The following is a 23,274-nucleotide window of genomic DNA, read 5'->3' on the forward strand; positions in this document are numbered from 1 at the left end:
GGGAAAACTATTAAGAAATTTTAAACACATAAATACAGATGAACAACCAGATGACCATGTACTACATAAACAGGATGAACTGGCTCTTATGCCGTATTCTAAGAGGCAATCCAAATCAGGTTGAAGGCAGGACATCTCAATGTCTGTCTTTTAGGAATTCAGAATATGTTGGTAGATCACCTCAGCATAGTGATATAACATGGAACAAGGAGTCCTGGACAAATTGTTCAGTCACTGAGGAAAGCCGGTGATTGACCTGTTTGCCTAAGAAGGCAATAGAAATAGTGAAGAGTTCTGCTCCATGCATTCAAACAAGTATACATCAGATCTCAATGCTTTCTGCTAAATTGGAATGTCAGTCTACATTCTTCTAATCACTAGTACTTTCCAGAAGATCCTTTGGGCCAAGGCAAGGATAATCCTCCTTGTACTAGCCTGGCCATATCCAGAGTGGATTCCATATGTCATCTGTCTGTCAGTGCAGCCTCCATTTCAGTTGAGAATATCTCTGACCCTCATTACACAGGAATAATGCGCAGGCTCTGCCATCCATACCTGGCTCCTTGGCCCTCACTAGTTGGATGTTGAATGTGTAGTACTGTCCTCTTTGCTCCTTCCTAAGAAAGTAGAGAAGTGCTGATTTTGGCTTGAAAGCTTCAACTAAGGGGTTCCATAATTTTAAATGGAAGAGGTTCTTGATTTGGTGTAAGATTAGCTATCTGGATCCTTTCTGTGCCTGAGGCTTCAATATTTATTTTTCCTTTCATCCTCGGGCCATAGCAACTCTTCAGTCAGAGTTCATCTCATTGCCCTTGTGGCTTAGCATGAGGAAGAGGCTCTGATCTCTAACCTTTGGTGAATAAATCCATGAAAGGATTGTGGCACCCCATGCCTCTGGTCAGTAAACGTCCAATGCCTTGGGATCTCCATATAGTACTAGCTCAGTTCATAAACTTCCTTTGAATCTCTTGAATTGGTAGATGTAGTTTCTCACTAGGATAGTTTATTTATTACAATATGTCACCTATTCCAAAATAATTCCAGACAGCATACAAGAGAGAGAGAAAAAGAGTAAAATACATAAATAACACAATATAAATGGCCATATAAATAAATAAAGTAAAATAGTAGACATTAGGTTCGACAGTCAAAACATGTTATGTGCACTATTCTGTTATTCCAAGCAGGAGTGAGGAGCCATGACACGTGGATAACGTCATCCAACGGTGCCAAATGAACCCTTCACTCCTAGCTCATAGAGCTTTTGCTCTGATTGTGTGCAGGAGTTCCCTGAGGGCACCGCTTTGTGAGCCTTCAGTCTTTTTCATCCGAGCTCCTGGCATGGATGTTTACCCTTTCTCTTTTCTAAGTTGTGGTATCTTTTTAGTCTTTTTTTTTTATCTCATTTAACTGATTTGCCTCACTAAAATGGCAGTCCCTCAACAGCACTTTTCAGTACTACCAAAAAAAAAAGTCTGACTTAAAGAAGATTGCACAAAGCAGCTTCAAAGACTGTTTGTGTGGTAGTAAGATGTCCATTACAGATGTCCATGACATCTCTTATGGGTGTCTAAGGCCAAACCATGACACATCTAATTGCTACCATTGCAGCTGGATGCCTCCGAACACCAGAGAACTTAGGGCCTGGAAGATGGGGAACTGCACAGGTCTGTGGAAAACCAGAGTTGTTCCTCCTCTTGGAGGAGGAACCTCCTTAGGCTACTTCCATACTGAGCTGAGCAGGAACTCCTTAAGCAAAGCTCCCTCTTTTGTGACATAGATCCCTGGATCTGCTGTTCCTTCAGGATTGAGCAAAGTGGACACAGGGTTGATAACCCCCTCATAAGTCCACGGGTCTCATCGGCACACAAAAAGAATAAGCATCATGCATCAGAGTTGGTGGTGCAGTCAGCACTGTCGAAGCACAGGTCGAGTTCTGTTCCATTTATAATTTATAAAATAATGAGTGGAGTGCAACAGGTAAACATGAAACTGTTGTATACTCTTTCAGAAAGTAAAAAGACTAGTGGAAATGCAATGAAGTTACTAAGTAGTATATTTAAAACAGTTAAGAAAAAATATTTTTTTATTTAATGCATTGCCAGAGGATGTGGTAAAAGCTGTTAGTGTAGCTGGATTTAAAAATGATCTGGAGAAGTTCCTAGATAAAACGTCCATAAACCATTATTAAGGTGGTCTTGTAGAAATCCACTGCTTATCCCTGGGATAAGCATCATGGAATCTGTTGACCTTTTGGGATCCTTCTAGGTACTTGTGACCTGGATTGGCCGCTTTTAAACAGAATACTGGGATTGATGGACTTTGATCTTACCCAATTTGGCAAATCTTATGTTCTTAAGATGTTCTCTGCACTCCTGTCAAGTTTCTGCCAAAAGTAGTCTTTGTTTTTCATCTGAATCAGGCCATTTTGTTGCCCATGTTCTTCCCCAGCCATCTTGCACATGAAGGGGTGAAGACCCTTCATTCACTTGATTGTAAAAGGGCCTTGATATTATCAAATGAGAACTCAATTACATCATCAGGCTTTTCAGCTTTTTGTCGCTTACGATCCTAACAGACTGTGAATTTCTGTTGCCAAGCACACATTGTCCAACTGACTAGTAGACTGTATTGCATATTGCTCTACTCTGGCTGGCCTCCAGATCATATTCTCTGTCAAGACTCATCAAATGAGAACCATGGCTTCTCTTATCTGTGAGCCTTCCCAATAAAAGACTTTTGCAAAACTGCAACTTGGTAGTCAGTTGACACCTTTACTTCCCATTACTGTCAGTTTATCAAGAAGTGACAGTAAGTTTGAGCAAGAAGTTTTGTACAGCTTGTTCAACCAGTAGTCCACTCTTTGTGGAGGGGGATCTAGGTTGCTTTTCTGTAAGTGTTCCACAGTACAGCCCTTAGCTTGGGATTCCTTTTGTGTCATGACTACTTCAACCCTGTTTGTCAACGGAGAAAGCAAGTTTGCTTACCATAAATGATATTCTTCATAGACAGAAGGATGAATTAGCTATGCTTTACAACTACCTGCATGCCTGGAGCGTTTACTGAACTGAAGGTAAGCGTTCAACATAGTAAATAACAGCAGATAAAGACCATTCGGTCTTCGTTGCTGGACAGACTGAAATAAGCAATAAGGGACTTATGAAGCAGCGCCTGCATGGGAACTCCTGTGCATGCTCAGTAGATCAAAAGCTCTGTGAGCTAGGAGAGAAGGGTCCGCTTAGCGCCATCGGATATCATCACCCACATGTCATGGCTAATTCATCTTGCTGTCTACAGAGAGCCCCCTGTACAGTAAGTTTGCTTGAGTTCTTAGGTTTGTACAGTTTGAATAATTTTTCATTTTTTTAATGTTCATCTGGGGGTGGGGGGTTTCCACTCATTTCTTGCAGAGAGAATGACGTGGCTGGCATTGACATTAACATGGGGTGCCCGAAAGAGTATTCAACTAAGGTATGGTAGACTGGATGTCAAAATCATAATTTTTGTTTTTGATCTTGGAAACATGGATGTATTCCCCACTTCTGGTTTCAAAATCATGTTAATGCTAACGTGTTTTTGTTTGGTCAACTTCATAAAACATTTCTCCGGTTCTTTTCCTGTGGTCAAACCTTTTTTAAAATGGGGCCTCCTAAGTTTTTTCACCAGCAAGACGGGATCTTATTTTTCAATTTTTTTTGCTGCCATAAACAGAAATTAGAAGACATCTTTAATAATAAGACATAATATCAAAGAATGTTGTGTTGGGTGTGGGGTAAAGAGACCACATGTTGCTCCCTCTGGCTGAAAGGAAGTATTGATAGTTACCAGCAAATGAGGCAACCAGTTTAAGTAGTTCTACCAGCAAACAATCCACTGTATTGAATGTGTCCTGAATATAACTTCTGTAGCTGTTGGGGCTGGATCAGTGTTTCCCAAAGAGTGTGCCTTCAGACCTGGTCATGGTGCCACAATAAAATCACCACTGCCTGGTGATCGTATCCAGGCCAATACCTGGGCTCTGCTCTCAACATCTCACAGCAAAGAGAGACACCAGTGGTAACTCTTAAACACTTAGGAGCGTCTTTCTGAGAGCATTTGTAATCGTGCATGCCTCTTCTTCCTAGCTACAGCGTGGGCTCTGGAGTGTGTTAATTAATGGCCAGCATGCAGGGCATAGCTAGCCGGGCAGCACACACATTTCACAAAGCACCTCCTTATCTTCCCAGTCTTTGAGTCCTTCCAGCCCCTGTCTCATACCCAGGCTAAGAGAGAAGGGGAAAGTGTATACTGAATGTTGAGCGTTAGCTGCAGTGAAAGACTTCTGCCTCTGCATTCAGCAGCCATGGCAACTTCTTGGGCTAGTTTGACCGCACCAGACCTCCCTTCTGCACTTGAATAGAGGGAACTGGTTCATCATAATGGGTTCATGTGTGACTGTCCCTTTGTTTCAAAATTTTGTAAGAGAGATTGGTGGGGCTTTCAGTGCTTCTCCAACTCTTCTTTTGGCTATATGAGTCCTCTCCATGTCAACATTGCCTACTCCATGGAGGATGGTGTGCCCTTCAACATTTTTGTTAATGTAGGTGCGCCTTGGGCGTGAAAAGCTTGGGAAGCACTGAGCTGGATGATGGATTAAAATCTGCCCCTCACTTAAATTAAATGGGACCTAGCGAATTGTATTGTACGTGTAACTATGCTGTGACAATATGCCGTTTTTTTTTCCATCTTGGTCTTGATGACTGTGTCTGCCAGTAACGTTATCGTACGCTTCCAGTGTTGCTATCAGAGCAACACTGGATGTGGCTGGAGGTGGGTAAGACACTAACATGCTCCCAGCTGGGATTTCTTGGGAGTATGGTTGCTGTGAGCAGGAGGAGGGCTCGGTAATTTGGGAAAAATATTGTGGAGGGGATGTCTGGCTCAGGCTGCTAGAGCTTTTTTTTTAAAATATTTTTTGGGGTTGGGGGAGCATTGCTAGCCTTCATTTATATCAAATGTTTTCTGGGTAGGGGGCTGCAGGATTGCGTCATAAGACCCACACGTTTTTTGTTGTTGTTCTGTGCTTAACCCTTTGAATATAGTCTGTTATGGTTAAGTGATCTGGGAAAACTTTTTTGGATAACTCTGAAGCCTAACTAATGATATTAAAACATAGCTGGTTAGATTTCAAAGTTATTCGGCTAAGTATAGCCAGATAACTTTATTCAAGGAGATTCAACAGGATGTTTATCCTGCTAAATATCCCTGATAACTTAAACAGCTAACTTAAGCTAGATATTATCTGTTTTTTAGAATGTTGTCTTCATAATTGGTTGCATATTTAATCTGTAATTCAGCACTGGGATAATGGAAATGTTAATGGTGCTCTTCCAGCCTAACAAAACTGGAATCATGGTCAAAATGTATACTGTGCACAGATTCTTAACATTTCAACACACATTTTATTTGTATTTGAAGTCATGTGGCTTGACAGTGCATTTGTAATCCATTTACACGATCTCCCGACATGGAAATGTGTTTCGAATGACTGCGTTGGGAGGGATCTTGGACCTAGAAATTAAAAAGTGAGCAAACATTACTGTAATAAGTGGGCACAGGGCACGACCTTCAAACAATAGCATGAGGATATAATCAAGCACTTGTTTCTACACTTTTTTTTTAATTTACTGTTTATTAATTTTACAAATTTCCAAGCATCATAAGAACATAAGAAATTGCCATGCTGGGTCAGACCAAGGGTCCATCAAACCCAGTATCCTGTTTCCAACAGTGGCCAATCCAGGCCACAAGAACCTGGCAATTACCCAGACACTAAGAAGATCCCATGCTACTGATGCAATTAATAGCAGTGGCTATTCCCTAAGTAAAATTGATTAATAGCCATTAATGGACTTCACCTCCAAGAACTTATCCAAACCTTATTTGAACCCAGCTACACTAACTGCACTAACCACATCCTCTGGCAACAAATTCCAGAGCTTTATTGTGCTTTGAGTGAAAAAGAATTTTCTCCAATTAGTCTTAAATGTGTTACTTGCTAACTTCATGGAATGCCCCCTAGTCCTTCTATTATTCGAAAGTGTAAATAACCGATTCACATCTACTCGTTCAAGACCTCTCATGATCTTAAAGACCTCTATCATATCCCCCCTCAGCCGTCTCTTCTCCAAGCTGAACCGCCCTAACCTCTTCAGCCTTTCCTCATAGGGGAGCTGTTCCATTCCCCTTATCATTTTGGTAGCCCTTCTCTGTACCTTCTCCATCGCAACTATATCTTTTTTGAGATGCGGCGACCAGAATTGTACACAGTATTCAAGGTGCGGTCTCACCATGGAGCGATACAGAGGCATTATGACATTTTCTGTTTTATTAACCATTCCCTTTCTAATAATTCCTAACGTTCTGTTTGCTTTTTTGACTGCTGCAGCACACTGAACCGACGATTTCAATGTGTTATCCACTGTGAAGCCTAGATCTTTTTCCTGGGTGGTAGCTCCTAATATGGAACCTAACATCGTGTAACTACAGCAAGGGTTATTTTTCCCTGTATGCAACTTGAATTGAAATGCATGTCAAGAAAAACACTTAACATAGAAATTTTAAATCTTTGCAGTTTACACAGCATTTAAACTTAGAAAGTTTAACACTATCTCTTATATTGAAACAAAATTCATGCATTAGCCCTCAAAAAAACTGGAATCAGGTTTACCACAATCTCAAAATATATCTGTTTTAACATAGGTCAAATAAATGGCCAATATAGAGGGACTTAAGGTTATTCTTTACAAGATCTCTTATTACAGCTTCATAGAGTTACAGGGCTAGAAGTTGGGATCTTACTAGGTATACTCTGCTTTTACTGGCCAGAAAAGAAATTAGTTGGGATGGCTGATAGAATAGATAAGAAATACCTTGGGATTTAATTAAACATTTACATGGATGTTTTAAGTAAATTTGTAATCCCAATTCTATAGCTTGTGGTTTCAGCATTAAAAACTGCTGCCTTCGTTTCTGCGTCTGAATAGACAGATCTGGAAAGATCTGAACCTTATGTTTCAAAAATATCTGATTTTTATACAAAAAATATCTCTTAAAGATCCATTCTCTATCTACCTCCATCAAAAATGTTACCACAAGTGTTAATGTCTCCACTATTTCTTCTTCTGTATGTTGTAGTACAGCAGAAATATCAATCTTAGATGTTTCCCTTAGTTGCAAAACCTGAATATCATTTTGATCTAATTGTAACCTCTTTTTGGCGGTATATCATAGGCCTTGGATATTATTTATTTTATTTATTTATTTAGAGTTTTTCTATACCGGCATTCGTGATTAAAAATCACACCATGCCGGTTTACATATAACAGGGGGTGTGAATAGGCAATAACTCTTCTTTAAGATGCAAGGCTTCTATCATATATCTCCTCCAGAGATCTTTTGGAGACAGATAAGTTAGCTTAGGAAAATTTATGCATCTTAAATTCCGAGCACGGGATTGATTTTCCAAATTTTCAAGTTTTAAATGCAGAACTTGATTTTCTTTAATCAATTCTTGCTGCATATTCAAATTACTTTGAATTTTAATATCAAAGGATTATATTTTTTCTGTATTCTTCAATATGCCGTCTTCAGCAACTACCAGACGTTGATCCATTGACTTAATTGTATTAGAAACATTTACCATCTGAGAAGCAATATTTAAATTTAAAGTCTGAATCGCCTCCCAAATTGATCCTAATGAAAAGGTTTGAGGCCTTACCAGACTTTGATGGATAGTGGATACCTGATCTTGTTTAAGTGTTTCCAACTTCTGTTCCTCCCTTCTTGCTGTATCCACTCCTGTTCTCTGCTCAGGTTGAATCTGTGCTGATCCTTCTGCATCCAGATACTTAGGCTCCGGAGGAGATTCTTTCGGTAAGCCGACTTCCAGCTCCGATAGTTCTCCCTTCTGTATCTGTGTGCGTCTCAGCGTGGGATTTTCAGGGGGGGATCTATCCTCCGGAGATAGTGATGTTACAATTCTAGACTGGGTTCGGGCTCTTCTTTCCCCCGAAACCCCGTCAACGAATCCTCTGACGGAGTATTTCCTATTTCCCGGTGAATGTGGGCCTCTATGGGACCCACCACGTTGGGGCGTGGGAGGCTCCGAGGCTAATCGCTCCCTCGTGAGCAGATTGCAGCATCGTAAGGTCTAAATTCCAGTTGGAAAAGTATGCCCACAGCCATCAAGGTCACAAAATACCTGATTCCAGAAGGAGATTTCCAGGAGTCAGAGAGAGGAAAGTTTAAACCACGAAGAAAGGTTATCCAAATTGCTGCAAAGGGAATTTTCAAAAAACTTATTTCAGATAATCTGAGACAAAGCCGCGCGCCGGTGGCGGCTGCGCGCCGCAGATAGGCAGGGTTTAAAGCCTTGTAGGCGTCGCTTAGCTGATGTCACTGGAGAGGTTCCCATATGTACCTGCCGTCGGGGCCGTCCAAATCTCTCGTACCCCCGGTAAGGCCTTTAGGGTCTCTCTCAAGTCTCTCTCAGCGTTCTTTTCTCCTTTCCACCTCCTCTACACTCATTTTTAAGCTTCTATACTATAATGTCACGTCTCCATTATTTAAAATCTTTTATAAGTATGATAATTCTCTTGTTTTTGAGGATTTACAATTTAATAACACCACCAGAATATGGTTCTCCTCTTTAACGGATTCTTTTTAGCTTTTTTGCTGTGAGAAACATTATAATAATGTTTTAATATGCTCCCTTTTCCGGTGAGGTTACGAGTCACTCTGCAGCTCATTTACACTTTCACTATATATTTGAAGCAGTGCATATATGGATCTACTGTGTTTGCAATTAATATTACACTTAATGTATTAATATTGTATAATTATTTCAAGACTCTCTATTCTAAGTATTTTTATTTCATAGTTTTTATAAATTTTGACTGCCTCTTGCTGCATATTTTGCCTATTTAATCCCTGTCACCGAAACTCCCAGTCAAATCTAATTGTGAAACCGACTGTCCCCCAGGTTAGTGCTTGATATGTCCTCATGCTATTGTTTGAAGGTCGTGTTTTGTTTTATCCCGTGTCCACTTACTATGGTAATGTTTGATCACGCTTTAATTTCTAGTTCAAAGTTGTCAATAATTTCTGGACTCAAAGCCAGGGCAACAAGAACACTTCAACTCAGCAAGAGGTTTAAAATTTAATTTATTTTGGCTTTTTTAAAGAAGAGTCAAAGACAAGTGTTCCTGGGAGTTGCTATATGCCCTCTATCTGTAATAACTAGCATCTCAATGGATATATGACATGCCCTGACTTTTATAATCAAAATACAGCACTACCGAAGTTTCCAGAATGAATGACGTGACTGCCCAAAGACTTATTTACAAAGATACATTATGCTGTTGTCATGACAATCTATCATGTATAGGAAATGCTTGTGAGGACATCCCTCAACTGAGAATTCTTCTAACCCTGTTCATCCTCCCACCATAAAAGTTCCTTTATCACTCTGGCTTTGATGCACTGTGTTCTTCTGTTCTTCTCTTGATATTCTTTGTTGTGTAAACAAATCGCAAGTCTCTGGCCTGAATAGGAAACTCAGCATGAATTCCGTTTTCTGGAGCCAGGACTTAATTAAAACTGTAACTTTAAAAGAAGAATCTTTTCACCTGGCTCCTGTCCGTTGAGATATGCATTTGTAAGACAAAAGCCTGCATCCTGGACCCAGCTTCCCTGTATTGTGGTACAAACATGGTCATTGATGCCTTCCTGGCCTGTAATTATAGGCTTTGCAGAGCCTACAAGTTTCCAGATCTTTCACATTCTTTGAGTCTGTGATAGTCAGAAAGTCACTATATTTCAGCAGTTGTCAGTGTGATTCAGCCTTCTGAGGATTCTAGAAATGGCTGAATAAGCCCCAGTTCTGAACCAGAATTATGAATTATATCATTGTCCCTCTTGGAACACTGTTAATGGACAGGTGTTCCATCAACCAGTCTTCGATGATGAGCCATGACAAAGGAACTTAAAGTGTGTCCTAACCACTAACCTTGGTATTTATCAGGTGTAGTGCATAGGTGTGTGTCCCTCTAGATTCCTAATTAATATGAATGATACTCCCACAAGCATTCACTAGTTACTCAAACAATAACATCCAAACTAATTTTCACTAGGTAGCTATTAGCTCTATAATGGAGCTATACAAATACCTGCATTATAAAAAGGACCTACTTCATAATAGCATGATCACATATGTTATCTTTCAGAGTCAAGTCATTACATACTAGTGGTATAACATATAAAGATAAGTACACAGAGAGACCAGTATGAAAGTACTATGTTTCTCATATAATACTAGGTATATTGGGCAAATCTTTTCAATGAGTACTCTTATTATGAACAACTACCCAGGATAATATTCATTAAAATGGCAAACAGGGATTGCACATTACCAGAAAAGTAAAAGAAACCAATAGAATAGAAGAAAACCAAAAATCAATAGAAAAACTCATACTGTGTTGTGCATACATGATGTGGGATGAATTATAAGAGTGTTGCAAAGCATAAGACATATTCTAGTCATATGCTGCAGTGATGGAAGATCAAATACAAAGGCATATGCATGATAGGCAAAGGCATAGCAAAAATCCGAAACATCATACTAATTCTGTAGGGTATTTATAGTGCTATCCAGTATTATGACAACAACCTGTAGCAGTGAAAGCCCTCACTGTATGGACAGTCCTAATTCACTTGTGGCAGTCATCTGTCCAAGAGATAATACAGCTGTGGATGGCAAGGTTTCTAAACCAATGTCAGTCGAGGGGTATTAGTTATTAAGGTAGATGATGGCTAATAATACTGCTTCGTCTTCAGATACTTCTAGAGAAGTGGGGCTAATACCCTTCTTAAATGATGGTAAGTCTAAGTATAATTTGGGAATAATCATAAAAACAAGTAAAAGCTGACACTACGAGAAAGTCTTTAGCATATTATGTGAACTAAAACAAAATAATGTACTTTGCAGAATTGATAAACCATCAATGTGAGTCTTTGCACAGGAAAAGGAATAAATGTAATACAAATTGAAGACAGAACTAAGAAAAATTATATCTTCCCCTTTGGAATCCTAAATGGAAACAAACTAGCTTATAAACAGAATATTTTAAGTCACAGATAGGGTTTCTAGTAAAAGGGCCAAGATAAGAAGAAAAGAACAATAAGCGATTAGTATACTGCAGATCCCCATGACAGAGCTCCTCATATGTAAGGTATGTATTTCTTTCAAGGAGAACAATCTCATAATAAGCATCACAGGCTACACTAGTAAGAAATCTTTGTGAAAGAGAATGAAATAATCATTAGGTAAAATCTAGTAAATAGTGTCATAATACAAAGATATTCAAAGACGGGTTCAGCGAAGAAGTTAGAATAAAAAGAATAGAATATTGAGATATTAAAGATCAGCAAAGTGATTACCATAAGAGCAAGCTGCAAAACAAAAGAATAGGAATAGCTTATAACTTATGCTGGTGTAGAAGAGAAACATATATAGAGATCTCCCTCTTGAACCCTGAATTATCATATTGAAATCACACTGAGACATAGCACCCTCTATGTGATCAAAGCAGCTTCCATAGATAAAGTTAGAAAAACCTAGTACATATGCATTTAGCTGATTCAGCATATAAGTATTATAAAGTCTAAGACTGGAAAATACTACTTAACTTGGAACATACAAACTAATAAAAACAGCATCACTTCAAATAATATCATTAACTTGAACACCTAAGTGCTGACAGAGAATGAAAGAACCTAAATTCTGCATAAAGTCATTCCCACAGAACAAAGAAAAAAGCAAAAATCAGGTATAAATTGTAAGCCTTGCAGTCCATATAATATGTAAGAACGTCTGTGACCAAGAATAATTTCTGCATTCAGTGCGTATATAGTTCTTTTAGTAGGATTCAGTGATGGCAGAGTAGAATCTCTTAACTCCTTAGATTAGATGCATGTGTTTGAAGTCAAACCTAAATAAAAGTACACAAATCCGATTAAGTAGTAAGAAAATACTATTATATCACGTACTCCCTATATTTAATTTGCCAAATAATCCCCACATTATTTCAAAACATCATGCAATGGTCCAGACCACAAACATAAATACTCAGACTGTACATTAAAACATATATGTCACAGCACTGACCACATAATGCATTCATTCATTCATTCCTCATTTTACACATGTAACATCTCCCCTCGAAATCCTCATTTCTCTACAGAAGACCCTGCTCATCCGACGACCTTAACAGCCAGCTCACCTCAGAGCTTCCTCACATTAACCTCTCTGACCCTAACTCAGCCATCCTCTCCTGGAACAACATCACTGAGGCAGTAGCAAACAAACTTTGTCCACTATCAGCAAAAAATCTAAACCCAAACCCAGCAAAAAGACAACCATGGTTCTCAAACAACCTCCATAAACTTAAACAAAGCCTAAGACACAAAGAAAGCAAATGGCGTAAGGCACCCTGCCCCAGCACCTTAGCCGCCTACAAACTAGCTCTACATCACTACAAGAACTCTACCCAAAAATCAAAAAGGGATTACTATGCTAGCAAGATTCATGACCTTGTATTTGACGCCAAAGCTCTTTTTGCTTACATATCTAACCTGACACACATCAACATACCAGATATTCCCATAGACCTAGTTCAATCTAAAGCCGAGGAATTGGCTATTTTCTTCCAAGACAAAATATCTAACCTGCTAAAGCGACTGACCCCCAGCAACAATTCTCGCCCTAATGCGCCACAGATACAAAACAAAGGAACCTCCTTTGAATCATTCCAACCCATCACAGCCTATGAGATTCTTCTGTTACTTAAAAAAATGAAACCTTCCTCCCACCCCTTCGACCAAATACCCACAAAGCTCCTCCTTCTAATACCGGAAACGATATCCAAAACTCTGGCAGATATCATAAACTGCTCATTATCCCAGGGTCTATTTCCAGAAGACCTAAAACTAGCTTCGCTAAAACCACTCTTAAAGAAACCTAATCTAGACCCCAAGGACCCCAACAACTTTCGTCCGATTTCCAATCTTCCATTTATTGCCAAGATAATGGAAAAGCTGGTCAACACTCAACTCTCCAACTACATTGAAGATCACAAAATACTTTACCCCTCACAACATGGATTCCATAAAGCTTTAAGCACAGAGACGCTACTCATATCCCTGACAGACCACATCATCATGGGGCTAGACAAAGGCCAATCCTTTCTACTTATCCTTTTGGACCTTTCGGCCGCATTTGATACCGTCAAACACTCCATCCTCATCAATCAACTTGCGAACATAGGAATCTCAGGAACTGCCCTATCATGGTTCAATACTTTCCTCAACAACAGAGGCTATAAGGTCAAGATACATAATAAGGAATCCTCCCGCTTCTCTTCAGCTTTTGGAGTTCCTCAAGGCTCCTCCCTATCCCCTACACTCTTTAATATTTACCTTCTACCGCTATGTCAACTGCTAACCCACTTGAAACTAACTCACTTCCTATATGCAGACGATGTGCAGATCTTGATCCCCATCAAAGAAACCATCTCCAAAACTCTTGAATTTTGGGAAATTTGCCTTAAAGAAATCAATCGCCTCCTCTCGAGTCTAAACCTGATATTAAATACAGCCAAGACGGAACTTCTCATCATCTCACCAGAAAATAGCAACCCACCTCCATGTCCTCTAACCCACCATCTTACCACCCAAACAAGGGATTTAGGCGCAATTATCGACAACCATCTTAATCTAAAATCCTTCATCAAACAAACTACTAAAGAATGATTCTATAAACTTCAAGTACTTAAAAGAATCAAACCGCTCCTTCACATGCGAGACTTCAGAACGGTCCTTCAAGCAGTAATCTTTTCTAAGATAGACTACTGCAATTCCATCTTATTAGGTCTCCCTTCTGCTTCCATTAAACCCCTTCAGATGCTTCAGAATTCAGCTGCGAGAATTCTGACTAACACCAGGAGAAGAGACCACATCTCTCCTATTCTCAAGAACTTGCACTGGCTGCCAATACACTTTAGAATTATCCACAAATCCCTCACTATCATCTACAAGACTATCCATCACCAAGCATCCCTCAATCTTCAAATTCCACTCAGAAAGCACACATCCACCAGACCCATCAGAGAAGCCTACAAAGGATCACTCCTTGTTCCACAAACCAAAACCACTCACCACCTAACCTACAGAGACCGAGCCTTTTCCACAGCCGGACCTTCACTATGGAACTCTATTCCTCCCGATCTAAGACAAGAACCATGCCTTCCTACTTTCAGAAAAAGGCTTAAGACATGGCTATTTAAGCAAGCCTTCCCAGATCCATATTGAAAGACAGTAACATCTTATAAGACACTACACAATATTATGTAAATTATTAATGTAAATAATTCATCTTTACTACTCAACTATCTTACTCTAATTCTCTCCCCAGTTTTATGACCCTGTTGTAATGTAACTTTTATTTCTTTGCACTTGTTTATGTTCTGTTTTTTGTGCACACCCTCTTGTTATTTGTAAACCGGCATGATGGGGTTCCTAATCTCGAATGCCGGTATAGAAAAATCTATAAATAAATAAATAAATAAATAACATAGAACAGACAACATGACAAACTTTTGAGCTCAAAAAGAAAAAAGTACTTTTAAAAATATAAAAGAATTGGATCGATCCACAAAAGAAAACAAAAACTCAGGATTAAAAGTAGAATAGATCTATTAAAAATTAAAAAGGAATCAAACTGGAATAAACTGTATTCTTCATCTCCCATAGAACAGAGACAGATGTACTTTGTGCTTTGGTACCCTGAAAAGAAATCTAATATATGACAGTTAATATAATGATTAAAATTAAAAATGACATTACAGGTTCTTAAAAGTCAAACTACTGTTATACCTTAATTCAGAAAAAAGCAGTCATAAAGCTACTTTCCGTTTCTATGATGGTCCACCTCTAGGAGGCGCTGTCCCCTGTGATAAGAGCTACTTCCTTTAACAAATCTAAAACCCCCCTTTTTTTTTTTTTTATGCTTTAAATTCCTAATTCGCTTTCTAAAAGAAAAACTTATTTTCTAAAAGAAAAACTTAAAACAGACAACTTTTGCACTTAATTAGAAGTCATTTTATTTCCATCCTATATGCATATGCTCCATAGAGTTCATACTACCAAATCCTGTAAATACCCTAAATAAAAATACAGATCATGTCCAAAAGCACAGACATATCAGCTAGGAGTCTGGAAGTCTGCAAAATAAAAGGATGGCACATACTACTATGCATTAACCAAAAGTTTTTCTTACTGGCACATAAATAGATAATAGGCATTGCTGCTTAACGCTCTGCTGTTCACCGTCTCACAATCTTTCTCCTTTACATAGCGTCTAAACCAGCCACAATACAAAAGGTCAATACCTGAACTCCCATCAAAATAAACCACCTAATTCATTCCCTTTCTTCTAAAAGTTAGCATCTAATGAGGTATAATCAAAACTGAGAAATATCTATCATCCTTACGGGCCGCATAAAGGTCATGCATATTAGTGCCTTCTGTTTGTTTCTGTCCTGTGTTTAATTTAAAATAGCTCATATCTGCACACAATTGTTTAAAAGCAAACCCATGATAAAAGATTTAAATGCAACTGACTTACATCTTTTCTCTACTTCCACCAAAACATTCTAAATGTCCCAGCACACAGCCTTCTGCATATCCATTCTTACCTACCAGCATCATCATAAAAATAAATCTCTTCCCTCTTTAACATTACGTCATCTCTCATCCCTAATATTCACTTTCCCCATACTTTCAACCCAAATTTCTGTTTTCACATTAAACAGATCAATTCATTAGTCCCTCTTCTATCACCTTTGCACCCCATCCTGTAACATACTCAAACCTCAAACCTCTTACCTCAGCAGAACTGTAAAATCCATTTTAAAAGTGACTCACTCCCAGGTTTTTTTGTTTTTTTTTCTTTCGTCTCAAACACATTCCTAAGGGGGGGTTCACCTCCTCTCCCGCCAAACAACTGTTACATTCAATGAATAGGTTAGTTAAGTGATAAAGCACTTAAACAGATCATTTCATTAAAATGGCATCGCTCTCTTTTAGTATATTTATAAATTGTTTTCCTTTCTATCTCTCTGCCTATGCACCTGACCAAAGAAAAAACAGCCCTTTCCAATGATTAATCAAAGCTGATTATGAATGGCTTTAAATAAACACAGTTTCATGCTTTCTAAATGTAACCCACCGCACACTATACTAAGATCTCTTCACAATAAACCCTCATTACTAACACAATTCTAAAAATGTAGATGCCAATATGAGCATCTCTACATTCCTGGTAAGAAAATATGTATTAAAACTAGCTGGACAAACCGACGAGCCACTCGTTCTCCTTCTGCCAGCATTGCTATGTTTCTATGTTTACTGTAAACATAAGATACATTGTAACAAGCAAGGGAGGGGAAAAGAAAAACAGCATAGAAATGAAAGATTCCTTTCTCTATTCAATGAACTGCAGCAATTAATTCAAATGTCCCTATATACCACACTGCCAGCAGTTCACAAATGTCCAGATTTAAGTTCAACTACAATCACACAAAGAATCTCAAGAGAAGAACAGAAGAACACAGTGCATCAAAGCCAGAGTGATAAAGGAACTTTTATGGTGGGAGGATGAACAGGGTTAGAAGAATTCTCAGTTGAGGGATGTCCTCACAAGCATTTCCTATACATGATAGATTGTCATGACAACAGCATAATGTATCTTTGTAAATAAGTCTTTGGGCAGTCACGTCATTCATTCTGGAAACTTCGGTAGTGCTGTATTTTGATTATAAAAGTCAGGGCATGTCATATATCCATTGAGATGCTAGTTATTACAGATAGAGGGCATATAGCAACTCCCAGGAACACTTGTCTTTGACTCTTCTTTAAAAAAGCCAAAATAAATTAAATTTTAAACCTCTTGCTGAGTTGAAGTGTTCTTGTTGCCCTGGCTTTGAGTCCAGAAATTATTGACAAAGTCCTTCCTGGCGCTGTCATTCAAAACACGGTTCCAAGTCAGGGGGACTGTGTAAATGGATTACAAATGCACTGTCAGATCACATGATTTCAAGAACAAATGAAACGTGTTGAAATTTCAAGAATCTGTGAACCATCCTTCCTATTATGTTGGACTTTCTATGCTGGTTAGGCCTTCCACCACTTCTTATATGTCTTCTTCCAAACCACCATGACCAGGTAGAAGGGGGACCAATTCAACATCATCTCTCGCAGCCATTTAATAAGCGAATCCACATTACCTCTTAGCGCAGGATAAGTGGCGCCCACATGTTGAATATGTTCTACTCCCAACTGATAAGAGTAAGGCTCAGACTGAAGGCCCTCTGCAGCACTGACCTGTGACTGCTAACAGACTTGCATTGGATTATGTATGAACACCCATGGTTTTTCTAAACTTGACAGAAGGGAGGCAGCATTTCCTGATTCTGCATGTACATGTTTATCACATCACAGTCCAGCTAAGTCTGGTTTGTCACTGTCCTTCTGCTCATACATCCAGGAGTCAGTCAGTCACGTTTTGGCAGCCATCTGTGCATATTTCTATTTTTTTTCTGCATCTTTTTGCAAGCTGTGGCATCTGAAGTTGCTGCTGTTAGTTTCTTGTGCCCCTTTGACCTGAAGTGTTTTGAGATATTTGAGGGCTGCAGCAAAGAGTCTCTGAAGTCATGAGAACCCAGAAGATGTGTGTGACTCACTCACATAATTTAGGTCTCGGAAAAGCTTTCTAATGATACATTGAAGTGGCAAACGAGAACTTATCACTTAGATGTTTAAGACTGAGTCTGAATTTGTAGGTGCTTCCTCTCGCTGTGGAGCTGCAACTGCCAGTGATAGTTTTGTTTTTTCTGGTGATGAACAGAATTTGTAAACCCTGCTGTCTGATTCATGTCATATGGTTTTTATTTACATTACTGTCTGCCTTAAATGCATTTTTAAGGCATTGCTCATATCATTCTTACTAACATCTAGGAGGAGTTCTTTCCATTTCCATTGTCTTCATACAGTTCTCAGAACATCAATTTTACCAAAATAAAATGGTTAGTGTAATGTTCAGCAAACATTTAGCTTCGTCTCTTATGCTGCTCTGATAGATAATAACATCACTCTTTCTGCAGTGCAAGATGAGAAGAAGTCAGACACCTCCCCGTATATAATGGCAGCGCGCGTGCTGTAAATGACCGTGTATCTTTCCCATGCTGACAAAATAACACTATAACTGCATTGCTGAGTAGGTGTGGAAAAGGAAGTCCGATTTCCATCTGAAAAACATTGCTATGAAGTGCTGGTTTTGTAAATGCCGTTTCCCAGTTCTAACAGATATTTGTGTCTGTGTTATCTCAGGGGGGCATGGGAGCAGCATTGCTGTCTGATCCGGACAAAATTGAGCTGGTAAGTAATCAGGAACACCTTGCTTGCTTGTTCTGTCCTAAACGTTTAATAAACCGAGCATGTTGGGGTTGTCCAGTGACTTGGTTCCTTCGAATCGTTTCCAGGGCATGAGCAGATGTGTCCTATGTTTGCAAGTGAGCCCCAGGGGCAGCCCGCCCTCTTCTCCACAAGCTGTTCCTACCCTAGTGCCACCACTTATCTCTTCTCCACAAGCTGTTCCTACCCTAGTGCCACCACTTATCTCTTCTCCACAAGCTGTTCCTACCCTAGTGCCACCACTTATCTCTTCTCCACAAGCTGTTCCTACCCTAGTGCCACCACTTATCTCTTCTCCACAAGCTGTTCCTACCCTAGTGCCACCACTTATCTCTTCTCCACAAGCTGTTCCTACCCTAGTGCCACCACTTATCTCTTCTCCACAAGCTGTTCCTACACTAGTGCCACCACTTATCTCTTCTCCACAAGCTGTTCCTACCCTAGTGCCACCACTTATCACTGCCTCCAGCCTCTTCCCAGCTTCATCTCATTTCATTACCAACTCTTCTCACATGTTTCAACTCTCTCACGATCCCTTCACACCATGTTCCTCTCTCCTAGCCTGTTATTCCTCTTTTGTGTCCCATCCTTGCACCTCCTTCCCCTATTCCTCCATCTTCACATGGTCCCTTGTCCATATGCCTCATTTTCCATTCTTTTGCCTAACTACCCCGAGCCCCTCACTCCACCCCATTTCTCTCTTCCCCAGCATCTCTTTTCCCAGGGGCAGCAGAACACCTTTTAGGTTGAAGGGACCAAGTCAATCAAATCCTGCCCCCTGTCTATGCAGTCCCCCTTTCCCTCTTTTCTCCCTTCCTGACCCCATACCACATCTCTTTTACCACCACCTTTTCCCTCTCTCCCTTCTCCTCCCCTACCCCTTCTTTTCCCCCTGCTCAATTCCCTATCACTCGTTTTCCCCATCTAGGATCTCCTTTACCTCCCATGATGATCCGTGGTAGGAGAGCAGTGGTGCCTCAAGCTGAGTCCTCCCTCCTCCTCCTCCTCCTCTATAACTCTAGGCCCAACTGCCGCTTTGAATTGTGCAGATTCTCGTATGTTTCAAAGCGGCAGTTGGGCCCAGAGTTGCAGAGATGGAAGATGTGGCCAATTCACTGCTCTTCCACTGAACAGCTGCTGCCTTCCTGACCCAGCCCTGGATCTTCCACAGCAGTTCTGCAGGAAGGGCAACCAAAATGATAAAGAGGATGGATTGGCTCCCCTTTGAGGAAAGGCTTTTAAAAGGTTAGGGCTGTTCAGCTTGGAGAGTGGTCCACCAGCTGCTGCATGGGAGGGTCAGACACAGGGGTACAGTGACCTTCCCATCCCACACCTGACCATTGATCCTCAGCAGCAGTGTGGGTGAAGAAAGGGAGTTCCCCTCCTCATATTTCATGGGCATCGAGACGCATGCTGGCTCCAAATGTGTTGTGTTGCCTCTCTACCTGAATGGGGACTTCCAATGCGGTAAGGCCAGTACTCTTTTTCTCCTCATGGATGTCAGGATCCAAAGAAACGCAGGCTTCTCCATAAAACAAAGGTATGGTGACGTGGTCGACCATACATGCCTGGCACATTGAATGGCTTAACATCTTGGGGTGGAGTAAATGGCAGGCAGGTACCATGTTTCTCCTTCATGCAGAACATGGAGTAATCGTTGAGCACTGTTCCCTCTCTGTTCCAGGTACCTAACATTATATTCCTATGCCCCCAAGCTGGGGAAGGGGGATGGTGGAGGTTTAAAGGTTTGAGCGGCCTACCTCACTGTGTGAAGGTGATGAAGTATCTCAGTACCACAAGCACCAGTGGCAGGGTTAATGGAAGAGTGTCTCTCTTGCCTCGGTGAGCCTCTCCCAGCAGTAGAGGGGAGATTTCACTGAGTGCCTGGATTCTTTCATGGTTTTTCCAGTTTCTGTATTCTTTCAACCAAGACAGGGACCTAGTATCCTGTGGCCTCGTCTGGCCTTCCTCAGGTTTCTCCTGCAAGAGAGATGTGCACAAGAAACTGCTCACCTGTGATTCTCTTGGCTCGTGCGTTGATGAAGGAACATAGCTAGCTGCAAGAATTAGCGTGGCTTGCAGGACACATTGATCGATAGTTTGAATGCACATTGCTGTCCTGAGCTCCTCCCTGGCTATACCTGTCTGAGGGTTGCCTGTATGTCAGTTGCCTTGGGGGTTTTCCAAGTGTGCAGCTGGGACTGGTCACAAGAGTTTCACCCAGGACCCTTTGTCCCCTCAAGTGCAGACCACTAGGGCACTCGCCTTGGGGAGCTTGACTCGAGTGGAGGATCGATGCAGCTTCTCATTTCCTGCATATGCCAATGTTCCCTTGCCATGGCAGGGGTTTGATGGGGAAGGTTCACTGCTTCCCAGTTGGAGACGTCCCTTCTCAATAGAGCTCAATGATGCAAGGCAACCAGAGGGGTGGCTCTGTGCTCTCTCTGCAGTTACCGTGGTATCCTATTGTGATGTCCTCTTCCCTTCTCCTCTTGGGCCTGCCTCCCTCCTCCCTTCCCAATCACCCACCCTTCTCACTCTTTGTGGGGAGGGGGTTGAGGCGGTGACAGACAAAGCATCGATCAGAAGTGATGATCCACTAAATTTAAGCATATTATTAAGGAGTGTAAAAGAAAATAAACAGGATTCCCTCAGGAATAGTGCATGAAGTGTGAAGAGAACTGCTGAATCCCCATCTTTCTGATGTGGGAAATGTGACATACAGAAGATTGCCTCCTTGGTGCTTCTCAGGTGCCTAAGTCCTTATGATCAAGGCTCAGCTCCTGTATGGAGTTAGGCCAGTAATGGCCCACGGTGCACCGGGAACAGATATTGTCAGTCAGCTTGCTTGGTAAATACCTGCACAAGACCAATAACCAACAAGTTCCATAAGGGAAAGTTGAAAAAGAACTTTGAAGAAAGGGTTCAAGAGGACATGAAACCATTAAGAGGTAAATGGGTGAGGTCTGTGAAGTCTGTCTGGAGGATTCAGCCCAGCGGAATGGTCAGTCAAACTGGGATGGTGGATCCCCATTGGGAATGCCTTCTGTATTGACCTGGTGCCCTCGGGGCACATTTCCCCTATGGTTGTGCACCCTGGTTGGCTCCAGGTTGGCTGGGAAGGCCATCAGGTGCATACGGCTTGCTGCTCTGGTGACATGTTATAGCCCGCCTGGCAGCAGTGTAGCCATTTCCACAGAGCCGGGGAAAATGCTGTCACCCACTCCTCCAGAATCGCCCTCCTTTCATGAGGGTGGAGTGGGATGGGGCCTTTCACTTCCAGTATGACTGTCAACCAGTGTGGACTGTCCTCAATGTGCCCCAACCTTGTCATGCTGCTGGACGGAGAGACCCATGCCGGGCACCAGGGGTCTGCACTGCTGTCGAACCGTACAGAGCCAATTTAAAAGGTTCAAAAGCCCCTGAGGCAGCTCGTTGAGCGAAACTCGGCCAGAGTCGGGCAAGTTTCAATAAAGTCCATTTTTACCGATTCCATCTTGTCGTCCTTTTGTTGAGGCTGAAGTGCCAGGAGGCTCTCGACCTGCATCTGGAGTGGGCAGACAGGTAGAGTAATTGGTAACACTGGTAATTTCACTGCCGTATGCATGATAGAAAATCTCCTGACTTACTTAAGGGGTAAATGCATGCAAAGTACACAGGTAAAATCTCCACGCATATATTTTTAAAGTTAGAAGTAAAAATACGCAGATTTAGTAGCTGCGTACCACTTATCTGTATAAGTTCTAACTTATCCGCCTAAGTAGTGGCATGTGTATGTATAGGTGCGCGTGCTCAGCTGTTACAAGTTATCCTTAATTTCTTTGGCATTTGGATAAAGGACATTCATGCATTATTGTATTCTTAGATATCTGCTGCCTTCAACATGGGCTACTCTTAAAACAGCTTACTGATATAGGGATCAGTGGGTCAGTATTGAGCTGGTTTCAGGATATTTTTATCCTATCGTAAGCAGCAAGTTATCTTCGAGGGATAAATGCTGGTATTCCATAAGGCTCAGTACTATTGTCTATTCTTTTTAATGTTTATATGCAACCCTTGTGTTCTATTTTGACTAAGTGGGAAGTAGAATTATATATCTATATATACAGAGAGAGAGAGGGGGGGGGGGGGAGGGAAAGGGAAGAGTAGAGTAAGCTTAAGGAAATGTCTTTTCCCCCATATTAATTTTCCTGTTTTATTACCAGTCTATCAAAGCTTATTACATCAGCAAAAATTCACTGACTAATTTGCTACCTTTTTATTTTACGCTTTACCCTTTAGATTTTGAGTACTCTTGTTAAAGGACTTTCTAAACCTGTGACCTGCAAAATTCGTATCCTACCTTCTGTAAGCGAACATTTTATTACACTCTGAATTCTGGTTTTAGTAATAATGCTTTTCCTACTAGATGAGGTTTGCCTAATGAAAATGTATTGTGTATTCATAAAAGGAAGTGAATGCAGGTTGAATGTGTGGTTATAGTCTGCAGCATTAAATTACTAATTTGAAGGAGATGCTATTTTCATATTTCATAAAAACACACCATTGCTTTTCATTGACAGAAGCATCTGCAGGTAGGATAATTTCTGTGTATGACAATCAGTCATTGCCAATAGAACTGCACAAAGATGGCTTGCTTTATTCAAATGCAACCATTTTTGGAGCAATTTTGAATGGCTCACATTGCTTGCAGTGTATGCAAGTGCA

The 23,274-nt window shown here is 40.7% G+C and overlaps 1 protein-coding gene across 3 annotated transcripts in view; it reads left to right on the plus strand.

Annotated features, from left to right (window-relative positions):
- The window catches only part of DUS2 (dihydrouridine synthase 2), a 135,189-nt gene that overhangs the window by 30,621 nt on the left and 81,294 nt on the right, over positions 1–23,274 (plus strand). For all 3 annotated transcript variants that reach the window (XM_029608582.1, XM_029608584.1, XM_029608583.1), the window contains exons 7-9: positions 3,411–3,471; positions 18,484–18,531; positions 22,849–22,914. In XM_029608582.1, coding sequence (XP_029464442.1) covers positions 3,411–3,471; positions 18,484–18,531; positions 22,849–22,914 — 175 coding nt within the window. The remainder of the gene's footprint in view (positions 1–3,410; positions 3,472–18,483; positions 18,532–22,848; positions 22,915–23,274) is intronic.

Source organism: Rhinatrema bivittatum, chromosome 7, assembly GCF_901001135.1.
Source record: "Rhinatrema bivittatum chromosome 7, aRhiBiv1.1, whole genome shotgun sequence".
NCBI classification, from domain to species: Eukaryota; Metazoa; Chordata; class Amphibia; order Gymnophiona; family Rhinatrematidae; genus Rhinatrema; species Rhinatrema bivittatum.